The sequence below is a fragment of the Rhamphochromis sp. 'chilingali' genome (assembly GCF_963969265.1).
Source record: "Rhamphochromis sp. 'chilingali' genome assembly, chromosome: 15".
Classification (NCBI taxonomy): Eukaryota; Metazoa; Chordata; class Actinopteri; order Cichliformes; family Cichlidae; genus Rhamphochromis; species Rhamphochromis sp. 'chilingali'.
In genome coordinates this window covers 1,632,999-1,645,293 of record NC_137942.1, presented here as the reverse complement: position 1 = coordinate 1,645,293, position 12,295 = coordinate 1,632,999, and the positions used below count along the sequence as shown (strand labels likewise).

At 50.5% G+C, this 12,295-nt stretch overlaps 1 protein-coding gene across 5 annotated transcripts; it reads left to right on the top strand.

The window, feature by feature from the left end:
- Positions 1-2,073: 2,073 nt before the first annotated feature.
- Positions 2,074-12,222, top strand: atxn2l (ataxin 2-like). Of its 5 annotated transcripts, none has more exons than XM_080905657.1 (23): positions 2,074-2,149; positions 3,219-3,276; positions 3,938-3,994; positions 4,085-4,156; positions 4,480-4,642; positions 4,912-5,030; positions 5,440-5,531; positions 5,677-5,883; positions 6,055-6,362; positions 6,446-6,532; positions 6,672-6,806; positions 6,891-6,968; positions 7,041-7,102; positions 7,215-7,492; positions 7,579-7,642; positions 7,718-7,873; positions 7,961-8,024; positions 8,212-8,372; positions 8,592-8,718; positions 10,694-10,812; positions 10,951-11,133; positions 11,414-11,582; positions 11,877-12,222. In XM_080905657.1, exons 1-23 carry the CDS (start codon positions 2,106-2,108, stop codon positions 11,933-11,935), a joined length of 2,862 nt encoding a protein of 953 aa, XP_080761783.1. In that variant the 5' UTR covers positions 2,074-2,105; the 3' UTR covers positions 11,936-12,222. The 5 variants fall into 5 exon arrangements, with proteins under 5 accessions (XP_080761783.1, XP_080761786.1, XP_080761787.1 ...); XM_080905660.1 differs by lacking the exon at positions 2,074-2,149 and adding an exon at positions 2,629-2,775; XM_080905661.1 differs by lacking the exon at positions 2,074-2,149 and adding an exon at positions 2,645-2,780.
- Positions 12,223-12,295: the final 73 nt, after the last annotated feature.

Sequence of the window (12,295 nt, the reverse complement as noted above, 5' to 3'; positions counted from 1 at the left end):
TTTATTTTTTCTCACTAGTGACCATTCAGGCCTCCTAGAATGTTTTAACTTTCGTAAATAACGACGTGCAGTGACATCATGTGCACCCCCCCATCGTGCTGCGCGATCAGTCGCACCTTTGGGACGTACGTCCTGAGCAGTAAAGTTTATTTTCTTTTAAAGAGTTTGGTTTGGCGCCGCCTGAGAGGAGGCGGGTCGGGTCTGGATCAGGCAGGAAACATTTACCTCAGTCACTCAGCAGCATCACTCGGTGTAAATGTCTCTCTCTTTCTCTCGCTTTTTCTCTCCGACGCTCAAAAAGCATCTGATCTCAGAGCTGATGGTTCAGCACCAATAAGATGGAAATAATAAAACTCTGAGGGTCAGAGTGATAGTATTACATTTGTCTTTGTTTCGTACGCTTCATGTTACACTTGTTCCGACTCATCTTGTGATTCAGTTCAGATGTTTGTGCCTTTTTACGTTTGGGGATAAAAAGAAGGAATGATGACGATATAGGACTCGTTGTGCAGGTGGCGGGATCCCTCGCCCTTTTCAGTCTGCCCCCCCCCCCCCCCTCCTCCTCTGCCTCGTCCTGCATCATTAAAATTATAGCAGCAAATGTCGATGAAATACTTTTTCTCCTTGTGCCTTTCTGTGTCGTCTCATCACCTCTGCCTGCATCTGTCGCTCAGTTCATTTACTCATGTCATAGCCCACCCAGTCTCGCTCTGCTTTCCTTTGCTCATGTACTCGTCTGATCATCATCGCCATCATGTTCTGTCCTTTTCTCAGTTTCAGAACTCTTTGTGCCTTTCTCTGTCTCTTTCTCTCTTTGCTGGGACCGTGTGTTTGAAGCCGGACGGCAGCGTCTGTCTGGCCTGTGTGGTTAGTTTCAGGTACTACATTGAATTTAATGATATAATATAAATATAGTGAAACGTACTGCTGTGTCTGTGGTCTTTTTTTAAAAAACCTTTCCTGGGGTGTTATTGTGGTTTTATTAGACGTTGATCAAATATGAGTCGGGTTCATCCAACTTTAAAAAGCTGACAAAAATAATTGGTCTGAAATTTTCTTAAGTTGCTCCACAGCAGATTTAAGACCAGATGATCAAAATCCCAGCAGTATATTTAATCATGTAAATCAGTGTTTTACTGATTTAATCTCACTTGTTTTTTTTATTACATTTAATTGTAGAATGTAGTTGCAGTGCCTGACACCAGGGGGCGCTACACTTATTGTGCATTGTGCAACCATTAGATCAGGGGTGCCCAATCCCAGTCCTCGAGAGCTACTACCCTGCAGCTTTTAGATGCATCCCTACAACTCCCTGAATCAAATGAATGGCTTGTTATCAGGCCTTTGCCAAACACGAAGAGGTAATCAAACCATTTGATTCAGCTGTGTTGGAGTAGGGATGCATCTAAAAGCTGCAGGACGGTAGCTCTCGAGGACCGGGATTGGGCACCCCTGCATTAGATAAATGTGGATGTTCTGGTTTTAGCATCACCCAGACTAAGATACCGGCTAATTAACACTTTCATGCATTATGACAATCTGGATTGGTTTTTAAGTATTTTTATTCATATTTAGGAATGAAAAAGATTTCTAAACTTTTTTTTCATTTCATTTTTGTTTAAACATGTGCTTTTCAAAGACTTTTACATGTCCACTTAGGTGGACAACATCACCTTTGGAGTGGGTGGCAAGTATGGGGTGACATCAGTGTCCAATGTAGTGGTTTATGTGAAAGTATACCATCAACACAAACAAGCAAACAGCCTTTGAATAGCTGTAACTGTAGTGACCACTGTGTGAAACGGTTAAATAACATCCAATCAAATCCAGCAGTTTCACAGAACTGGAGCTCACACCTGTTGGACCGTCTGTTAGTACAGTGACCTCACAGCAGCCATATTATTGGTCAGAGGGCTCCAACAACACAAACATGGTCCAGAGGTCCAGTTCAGGTGAAGCGAGCGGCTACAGCTGCCTTTCACCTCTCGGTTTGCCTCTGGTGGATGTTGCAGGAACTGCAGATTTCTGAGCTTCTTCAGCTCAAAAGAGAAGCTGCTTCGTCTTCAAGATGGACATGGGTGTATTTGGACAGTCGTGATCTCAAAATGATGAAATGTTTGGAACAATCTGGAGTCCATGGTGATGCAAGGTGTGATGCGAACAACCTGAGGTGGTATTGGACAACATCACAGCTCATTTTTAGACATGGGCGCATATTTAAAATGCAAAGTGCTTCAATAAATCTGAACTTTACTGAAAGGTGCATGCATTACTTTAAAGTCAGTAAATTATTGGTTTGCTAATTGATTCTGGATGAAAGCCAGTGAAGGATGATTGAACCCGCTCTCAGGTTTGTCCTTTTTTGCTTGTGTTTTTGTTTTTTTACTGTCGCGAAGTTAAAAACTAAACAAAAACAAAACGCACGCGATCGTCGATGTAACATTGCTTAAACAGGGTGACGTATGATTGACAGGAACTCTAACCAATGAGGAAATGACGGCGACAAAACGAACGAATCGGTTGCCTAATGTAGATAAGTGGGCGGGGTTTGCGTTTAGTGCGCTCGTTTTAATTACCGGGGTGGGCCTGGTGAGTATGGGCGTAGCGTGGAAGTTGCCGCATCGGGGCAGCTAAGTGCTTACGTCACAGGGATGGTCATTTACACGCAGTCCAAGCTGCTCCGCTCATGAACGCGTTCGTTTGAATTTGAACTGGAATCCGTGGATCGGGCCGCCAGCCACAGTGGGGCCGCATCACGTGGGCGGCGGGACCCGGGTGCGGTAAATCGAGCGCACCTGGCGCTGTTTTGTTGTTGTTTTCCAGGTGCGCCGTGTTCGGCCTGTCAAACCGCGTGACTTCGTACCGGGACGGCAACACCGGAGTAACGGGGATGCACGTGACTAAAAAGTATTATTTACACGCTAAGCCTCGTGCACGTGTCACTCTGGCCATTTGTGGCGGTTCGTTTGTTTAAAAGTCGCCGTGTCCCTGAGCTAGCGCCGTTAGCCTGCTGCGCTAGCTTACTTTACGATTCTGCGGTAAAACTGCGCCACCTTTGCGGGACGGCGCCGTGTGTGCGGGCAGGGCCAGATCATTGCATGCTAGGCTTCAGCTGGTTTGGCGGCTTTCTGCAGAGGTGGACTCTTTGATGTCATTGTTCGCGCAGAGGACGTTTTACCTGTAATTTGTCTACCTGACGCTTTCCCCTCCTTTTTCAGGAGCAGGAGCACCATGAAGCCACCTCCACTGACGCAGTCTCCTCCTGTGCGCAGCTCTGTAAGTACAGGTGACTGCTGGTCTCAGACAGGTGTGTCTGGTCAGCTGACACACCTGCTGTTTGGAAACACAGCCTGAATAAAAGGCTTTATTATGAAACTCCATCAAAATAAGTCATCACAGGCTCAGATGTGGAAGCTTGTCTCTGCCACTGAAACGTCTTTTTTCCATCCATTTTCTTCCATTTATCCAATTCAGGATTGTGTTTGAGCTGCAGGTTATCCCTGCTCTCATAGGCCGGGAGGTGGGGTACACCTGGACAGGTAGGCAGTCTGTCAGGGCTCGTTAACCTTAAATCTCTGGCCTGTGGAGAACTCAGACTGGGACAGGTTGGGTTAGCGTCTCAACCTTTAACGTTTTCTTCTCTCAAACAATAAAACAACTAAAATGTTGACTTGTGGATGTTTGAAACGTGTTTTCATTGGACTCGAGCTGTCAGCCGAGACTTCAGTGCTGAGGCGGCGCTGCGCTGTATTTAATGAAAGCTTAAATGTTTGAGGGCTCGTTTATTTCAGGGCGGTTTCCTGAAGCTGAGGTTTATTTCTGTGCTCCTCACCATGGTCCACGTGTACTCGTGTTTTCCCACCTGACCCCTCACAATCAGCTGACTTTACCTGCACCTTAAGTATGACCTGCTCTCACGCCTCACCTGTGTCTGCAGGTATTTGAAGGCGTCTACAACAACGCGCGCATGCTTCACTTCCTCACAGCGGTGGTGGTGAGTCCGTTTCTGCCTTTTTGTTTCTGGTTGCTGTTTTTTGGCTGAGTGCCGCAGATGCACTGAAGCCGTCCTCTCTGCTGCTTCCAGGGCTCCACCTGCGACGTGAGAGTGAAAAATGGTGCCGTGTACGAGGGAATCTTCAAGACGCTGAGCTCGCAGGTGACTTTTTTTAAAACGGCTGATATTTTGACCTTCAGTGTTTTTGCTTCTCAGGGGTTCAGACACACGGCTCTCTCCTGCTGTCCGTTTTGTCTCTTTGCTCGTGTCTGAGTCTGCTCCCGTTGAAGGTTTCTTCCTGTTAAAAGGGAGGTCTTCTTCCCCAATGTCACCAAGTCCTGCCCTTAGTGGGGGTTTGTCTTTACCATCACTGAGTCTTTACTTTGCAATTTGACGCAGTTCTGATGCATCAAACTGCCGTCTGTGAGGTCACTCCTGCAGAAGCTTCACTGGTTAAATGGCTGTAATCTGTCTGCATGTGTCAGTGTGAGCTGGCTGTGGATGCTGTTCACAAAGTGAGTGACGGAGGAGGAGGGAGCCAGCCCTCTGCTCCCAGGATCGAGGATGTTACTGACACCATGATCTTCAGCCCCGCTGACCTCGTCACTATGACATGCCGGGACGTCGACTTGACCTTTGCCGTCAGAGGTAAACGGGCTCCGCCCACGTTTAGATTAGAACTGCATTTATTTTCTTTAAAAAAACAAAAATCAGGTTTGCGTGTGAGCTCCAGGTCTCAGGGGAGAGTCGGAGGGTTAATGGGGAATATTACCTGTGCGAGTAATAAATATTCAAAACTGGATAACGTGATGATCAGCGGCGCGTTAACTGGTTTGTGCGTCGGATGCTGCAGAGATGAAGGATCTGAAGTGGTCGGACCGAAGCCTGATTTTTTTTTTTTTTTTTTTTGTCTGCAGACTCGTTCACGGACTCGGCCATCGGCTCGTCGCGGCTGAACGGGGAGCACCGGGAGAAGGTGCTGCAGCGGTGGGACGGGGATGGAAACGGAGACGGCTTTGACCTGGACTCGGACACGGTGAGGAAGCTTTTAATTTCGAAGGGAAAGTTTTACACCCCCTCTGCTCTTACTGACCTCTACTGCTGCCTCTGGTGGACGTTAGAGGAACTGCAGCTCCTGTTTCAGGCCGTTCTCTCACAGCTGAACCGAGCAGACGATTTCACAAAAACTTCTTACTGAAATGTTTGAAAACCAACGACACAAATCAGGTGGACTCTTACCTGTAAATCTCAAACGTACGGTTTTATTAACAAATGAAGCAGAATTATTTCCAAAGAAAGGTTTTATTATTTAGGACAAACTGATGCTTTTGGCTTGTCAGCACTGCCCTGCTGATTTTGAAGATATTTTCCTGTTGGGTTCACGTGGAGTACCTCGCTGAAATGAGACGTCTCCGATTCATTCGTTTTTTTTCCCTTTGTGTCAGTCGAACGGCTGGGACGCCAACGAGATGTTCAAGTTTAACGAGGAAGCGTATGGCGTGAAGTCGACCTACGACTCGAGCCTCTCCATGTACACGTAAGGAAACAAACCTTTTCAGGTTCACCAGCTGTGTCTCCGTCTGCCAGACGTGAAACATAAAAATGTTCGCATATGTTGTGAAGCGTCGGTTTTCATGATTTTAAATGAGGGTCTCTCCTTCCTTCTGTCATGCTTTTCCCAGCATGCCTTTGCAGAGGGGGAACTTGGAGGTGTACCGGCAGCGGGAGGCTAGGGCGGCGCAGCTAGCCAGTGAGATCGAGAGCAGCCTGCAGTACCGCCGCCGCGTCTCCCTGGAGAACGACGAGGGAAGGAGCGAGGAGGACAAGTACAGCTCGGTGGTCCGAGAGCGGGAGGAGAGGACGAGTCCTGGGTTCGCCTCCACGAGCAGGTAACGGGAACGTGGCGCACCTGGCGAGGCAGAAAATAATAAAACATTTTAAAAATGACCAAAAATTCCCAAAATACAAACTTTCCTGCCTGAATTTGCCTCAGAAGTTCCCAGGATGTTTTCCTGACCTGAAGCTGCTCTCGCTTCCTGTTTCCCTCCCTTGTTTCTCAGGGAGGCGAAGTACGTCCCCCTCCCTCAGAGGGCTCGAGAGACTGGCCCGTCTGCCAGCAGCATCAGACCCGGGGCCTCCGGCCGAGCAGCACCGCCTCCCTCCAGACACCTCCCGCCCAGCTGCTCCTCCCCCAAACCATCCTCTGATAGGAGCAGTCCTATGTCTGTCAGGACCGCCTGCTCTCCCAGCCAATCACGGAGCAGCCCACCTGCCGCCAGCAGCCCGCCCCACACCAACCACGTTCTTCCACACTCGCGCTCGCACCCGCAGGCGCTAACCGACACCACGCGCTCGTCTGTAAACGGTGGTACGAAGCTTCTGTGTGTGTCGAGCAGCTCCCTCTTGTGGTCACATCATGCACTAACGTCTATGTTTGATCGTCTCCTTCAGTTTCATCCAGAATGTCTCCGAAATCCCTTCAGAGATTCCAGAGCAACAGAACGCTGCGGAGCCCGAACTCCCAGTCCACGCCTGCAGGTACCGCACACACACACGCACACACACATGCACACGTGCACACGCACGCACGCACACAAAAGCTGAGCAGAGCTTCCTCCTTCCTTCCTCCTGGACGCTCACCTGTTCCTCCTCTTCCTCATCTCCGTCTGTCCTTCAGCATCTCGTGCTATGAAACCAGACGCCCCTCCCCAGGATCCTCCGTCTGTCGACCCCGGTTCCTCCTCCCTTTCCACTGTCACCATGGCGACCACCACCAAACCCACTGGCCCCACCCCCCTCTTCCCCGTGGACGGTGAGCTGATGTTTGATTTATTTGTCGCGTGTGCAGCGCTCACAGACCGCTGTGTGAAACCTGTGCTAACGTGTTCCTCTGCAGTGAGTGAAGTCCTGGGCAACGCCGCCAAAGAGCCGCCTGAAGGTCCGCCCGCTCCACAGGACGGCAAGAACAGCAAAGGTACAAAAACCTCCACCCGCCTGCCGCTGCCTTCGTCAGCCCTCCTCACTCCGCCTCTCTTCCTGTTCGCAGCTCCGTCTGTGCAGCAGAGGTCTCAGCTGGAGGAGCTCCGCAAGTTTGGCAAAGAGTTCAGGGTAATCACGGTGGTCACATGATGTCACCTGCTGTGATGTCATTTTAAAAAATGAAAGAAATGGAGCGTCTGCAGTCGCTGGTCTCACCGAGGTCTTCCTCTTTGTCACTCAGCTGCAGGCGAGCTCCTCCCCTTTGGCGAGCCCCGCCTCTGTAGACACCCTTCAGGATAGCCCCACCCCCTCCACGGAGTGTTCCTCCTCCTCCTCCTTGTCGTCCCCCAGCCCACCGAGGCCTGTCGTGGCTACAGAGGTAGCTCCACCCATCTCAGCACCTGCTGCCCTGCTGCCTGCAGCTCCACCCGGCCCCCGCTCCTCAGGGACGGAGGGGCCGACTGCGACCCCGATCGGAGGGGAGCTGAGCAGCGAGCGAGCGGCGACGCCGACGGCAGCGTGAGTGAAGCGAGTAGCAAATGTAAAGACGCCGTGATGGCGCTGTAACACGTGTTCACGCATCTCCGTGGTTCTGATGTTTTCAGGCAGGTGAAAAACTCGACGCTGAATCCAAACGCCAAGGAGTTTCTTCCCGTTAAAGGAAACGCGGTAAGTCCTCAGAGGTCGCGCCCGAGTCGTGCTTCGTGCACACTTCTCAAACATGCCGCTCATTGTGACTTGCAGAAACCCGCCTCGAACCCCGTCCCGCCTCGGCCGACCCCGCCCAGCCCCGCGGTGGTCCTCCCAGGACAGCCAGGAGGAGGGGCCATCTACAGCAGCCCACCTGCACACTACCTGTCCTACATCTCCCCCATCCCCCTGCAGGGACACTCCATCCAGGTGTGTTTTTATTTAAATGTCCGTCTCAGGGGGCGGGGTTGGTGATGACACTGATGTGATGTAATGGCGTCCTCGTGTCCTCCTCAGGCTCCTCAGCTGTATCAGTACACCGTGTCGACCATCAGTCAGGGGAAATACCCCAGACCCAAAGGTACACGCCGCACTCACGCCTCCATATTTGGTGTCCCTGTGAGAAACGAGCGCTTTTCTTTTCCCGTGCCGCCGCCTCCAGTTCAGATCAGGACGCTGTGTGTCTGTTAGTCCTGCAGTTTGATCGTTGGACGTTCAAATTTATTGTGCTGGTTGAGTTCAGTGATCCAGGTGTTCTTCTGCTCCAGGGTTGGTCGGGGGTCCGCGTCCGGAGCACCACGGCTCCCCGGCCTCCTCCATGATCTCGGCCTCGGCAGCAGGGCCCCAGCTGGTGGCTTCTCCTTACCCCCAGTCCTACCTGCAGTACAGTCAGGTGATCCAGGCCTTGCCCCCACACTTCCACGGACAGGTAAGTGCAGCGTGCTCTTCGCCTGTCGCTGAACCAGGTTTCTGTGAGACGTGCTATCGTGCAGTCGTCACAAAACACGTGACCTCAGTGACGGCCGCTCGCTTACTGTTGATGTCTCTGCGGCGGTTACGGAAACATTTACAGGAAGATGAGTTCACGTTTCGTCTTCTGTGCTTTTTAAAACGTGGTGCTGACTTTGTCCTCTCTCTTTAACCATAGCCGATTTACTCGATGCTGCAGGGAGCGAGGATGCTGACCGCCGGGGCCGCTCAGCCACTCGGGCCCCCGGGCCCCCAGTTCCCCGGGCAGGCCGACGGCCCGCCGGGCCCCCAGCAGGCCATGTACGGTAAGAGAGGAGCTGCATGTTAAAATTTGAGCTTCAAACACAAATTTATCTCCTTTTGTTTCACATGCAGCTCAGAGTTGCTGCTTAATGACCCACACAAGTAAATATTTATTGTGACGCAGATTCAGCTTTCAGTCTGAACGTGTCTTCAGCTGAAACAGGACGTTTAGAGACGTCTTTACAGGAACAACAGACGATTCGACGTCTTCGTGGTTCAGACAGATTTGAGAGCTCTGACTGTTTGACCTGATGCGGCGTTCGACTCCTGACATCAGGAATAATATCAGACTAGAGATGAGCTCAAATACATGCAGAAGAGTGTAGGCAGGGTGGAGTGGGTGGGGACAAGTGTCGGGGTGACAGATGGTCTTGGTGGTGTCAAAGAGCAGGTTATTGTGAGAACCCCACCCAGTCAGGTGCTTCACCTCCTCCCTACAGTCTCTCACTGTGGTGTTGGTGGAGAGAGGGGGTTCAGGATGAGGGTGGAGGAGACCTGTTGGGGTTTGCTGGTCAGAAAGCTCAGTATCTGGGCGGACCTCGCCAGTTTTCACTCTCAGCAGAGCATCCAGGGGGCCAGATGTTTCACACCCCTGGAGGAGTTTGGTGGTTGCATTGTGTCGTCTGCATAAAGACTAATAACATTTACAGGTCGTGCAAAAAAAGACGTTTAAACTGGAGCTGGGCATCGTCACTGATTTCTAGAATCGATTCAATTCGATTTAAATCTGGGAAATTTTGACAGACAGAAATATTATAATTCAGATCAGCACATTTACATATTTTTGTACCTATAAAAAGGAAGCTGACACACGCAAGACTTTATCAAAGGTGTGAGCGTCACAGCTGAGGCCTTTGTGTCAAAGTAGCTGAAGATAAAACAGAAAAACATGAAGCAGATTTTCCTGGCCTGGGATTTTATAAAAATATTCTGCAGTCGATCAAAAACGAAAGAAAACCATTAATCAGCACATGAACATCACCTCTGAAGTTACAGCGGTTTTATTACAGACACAGCGTTTTGCATTTTGTATCATTTCAAAAAGTTTAAAAAGTATTTCAACAGCAGAAATGAGGTCTTGTTTTCGGTAGACTTGTGCGTAACAAGCAAGCGAATAATGCAGAAAACAGATTTTTAGACAGAGAGAGCGGTGCGCTTTTTATTGTGGTGGCAGCAAAACAGCAAAGTCAGAGTGAATCCATGACGATGTTTGTGTGAAGCGTAGTTTATTGTTTGGAGAGAGATCAAACTAACAGCTTCAGAATCAGCACAAAAAGGGCGTGAACACAAAGCTCGACCCGCCGACAGAGTCAGCGAGCTGTCGGCTTTCAGCCCCGACCGTGTCCGTGCCGTCGCTGAGAAAGTCACAGCTCGCTGATCCTGATGCGTCGGCGGGTCGAGCTTTGTGTTTACGTCTCTGTGCAGAAGCCTGTTCCTGCTCTCAGTTACTGTTTTCATCTTTGGTGGTTGTTGAAGTTTTGTGAGGTTTAACCTGAGATTCTGGCATTTCGGGAAAAATTCATTTAAATTAAAAAATCGATTCAGGATTTGAATGAATCGATTTCACGTTATCCAAGCCAGAATCGATTTTAATCGATAAATCGATGATTAAAACCCGCCCCTAGTTTAAACCAGACTTTGACCACCAGGGGGCAGCGCTTTAGAGCGGATCGTAGATGCTCTTTGTTCGATCCCCGTTTCCTCGGGCTGCTGTTGTAAAGAAGATGCTTGTTATTTGTCTGCTTAAGTAAAGGTTAAAGGTCACTGCGCCATGTTGTGCTTCAAATTGTTTTTGCACACCGTTCCAGCTCTGGTCTGTTCGGCTTCTCTCAGATGATAAAGTCATCGTGGACATTTCCTCTGTGAAAACTCTTTAATTTACAATAAAAAGCGTAAAATCGTTGAAGGTGTGACTGGTTTAACCCACCTGTGTGAGGTGGGAATGCTGATTAAAGCTCATCCTTCCTCCTCTCTCAGCTCCTCAGTCCATCCATACTCACCACTCGGGCTCCCTCCATCCTCCTCAGCCCTCCAGCACACCCACTGGGAGTCACCCCCCACCCCAGCACACGGCCCCCAGCCCAGGACACGCTCAGGTGGGTGCATTCTGACGCCAACGATGACTAATCCATCGCATCTGAAGCTTTTGTTCAAAGTCAGGAGAAACTGATAACGCCGCCGTCAGGTTTGTTTTTCTAAATGTTTTAATGTATTTATTGGTTCACACTCCTCAGGTGAGTCAGGGCGCCTCTCAACCTCAGTCCTTGTTTCACTCCGGAGGTCTGTCGGCTCCCACGCCCCCTAACCTGCCGCCGGGCCACGGCTCGCCGCAGGCCGCCTACGCCATGCAGGGATACGGCCTGCCCACGCCCCAGCAGCTGACCCACGGCTTCCCGTCAATCAGCCAGCTCACACAGGTGAACAGGAAGAGCACCTGCCTGAGATAAACCGAACGTGAGGTGTTTCTGCCGCTTTAACCGTTCTTTAGATTCATGTGAGAACAAGTCGGGTTCAGGAATCCGCTGTTCTCACCGTGTGTTGTTTGCAGAGGTAAACGTGAAACCTGGAGTATCAGCCAAAATAAAAACATTTATATTATAATATTAATCAGCTGATTAATAACGTGAGGTTTCTTTCATCTTTGAGCTCGGCGCCCCCTGCTGTCAGATTGAAACCTCTCCTGTTTGTCCTCTGCAGGCTCACATAACGGGCGGCATGTCGGGACCACACCACGCTGCCGGCCACGGCCCCCCACCTGTCATGCTGCACTACGCCCCCCCTCAGCAGGGTGGCGGCTCCAACCCCCAGCACGGCCCGCCGCCCCAGCAGGGGGCGCCGCAGCACTTCTACATCGGACCCGGTCAAGGTGAGGGGAACAAACCTCCCACAGACTTAAATCTCAGCTCCTGCTGCGACCGTCAAACACAGGCTCGCATGAAACTCACAGCAGAAACAAAGTCGACGGTCGGGTCGTCTGCAGGGAAACCTGAGGGTTATTGGCCACTGAATTATTAGTAAATGAATCAAATCAATGATAATTGGCCTAATCTAAGCTGTGGGAGTGCATCGGCGCCATCGAGCAGGAGACGGTTGGCTCCAGATGGCGCTCCGGGCTGTGAGGAGGATTTAATCCCGAGCTTTTGTGTTTCGTGTCTTCCAGCTGTCCAGGTCCAGGCTCACCCCGCCCAGCAGCTGTCCTTCCATCCGTCCGCCAACTGAAGCCGGCCGGATTCACGATAGCGGCGTCGCCTCCACCTCGTAACATTCCCCGCACGCCTGACACGAGTTGATGTTCTCACCTGGATGTTTTTTTAAAAAGCAGATCAGACGGAAACGCCTCGCGTGAGGCGGAGCTTCTCGATTTTTAACACGTAGGCAGAGACCGTCTGTACACACGGACATGAAACTGGACTGAAGACGTTCAAACTGGTGGAAACTTTGTGTGCCCCATTCTTCCTCTGTCCTTTTTACAGACGAAACCAGTTCATTATTAATAAAAGCACTGAAACCGCTTTGGTTCTGTCTCCGTGAAGAGTTTGATTCGCTGTAACCTCCAGCTGGGCGCAGATAGACTCGGAT

What these genes read in the sequence shown, in the direction of transcription:
- atxn2l (XM_080905657.1), top strand. Translation starts at nt 2,106, where the DNA reads ATGATGAAATGTTTGGAACAATCTGGAGTCCATGGTGATGCAAG. An exon ending in GCGCTCGTCTGTAAACGGTG is followed by an intron (nt 6,363 to 6,445) that starts GTACGAAGCTTC and finishes CGTCTCCTTCAG; the next exon opens with TTTCATCCAGAATGTCTCCG. An exon ending in CCCCCAGCAGGCCATGTACG is followed by an intron (nt 8,719 to 10,693) that starts GTAAGAGAGGAG and finishes CTCCTCTCTCAG; the next exon opens with CTCCTCAGTCCATCCATACT.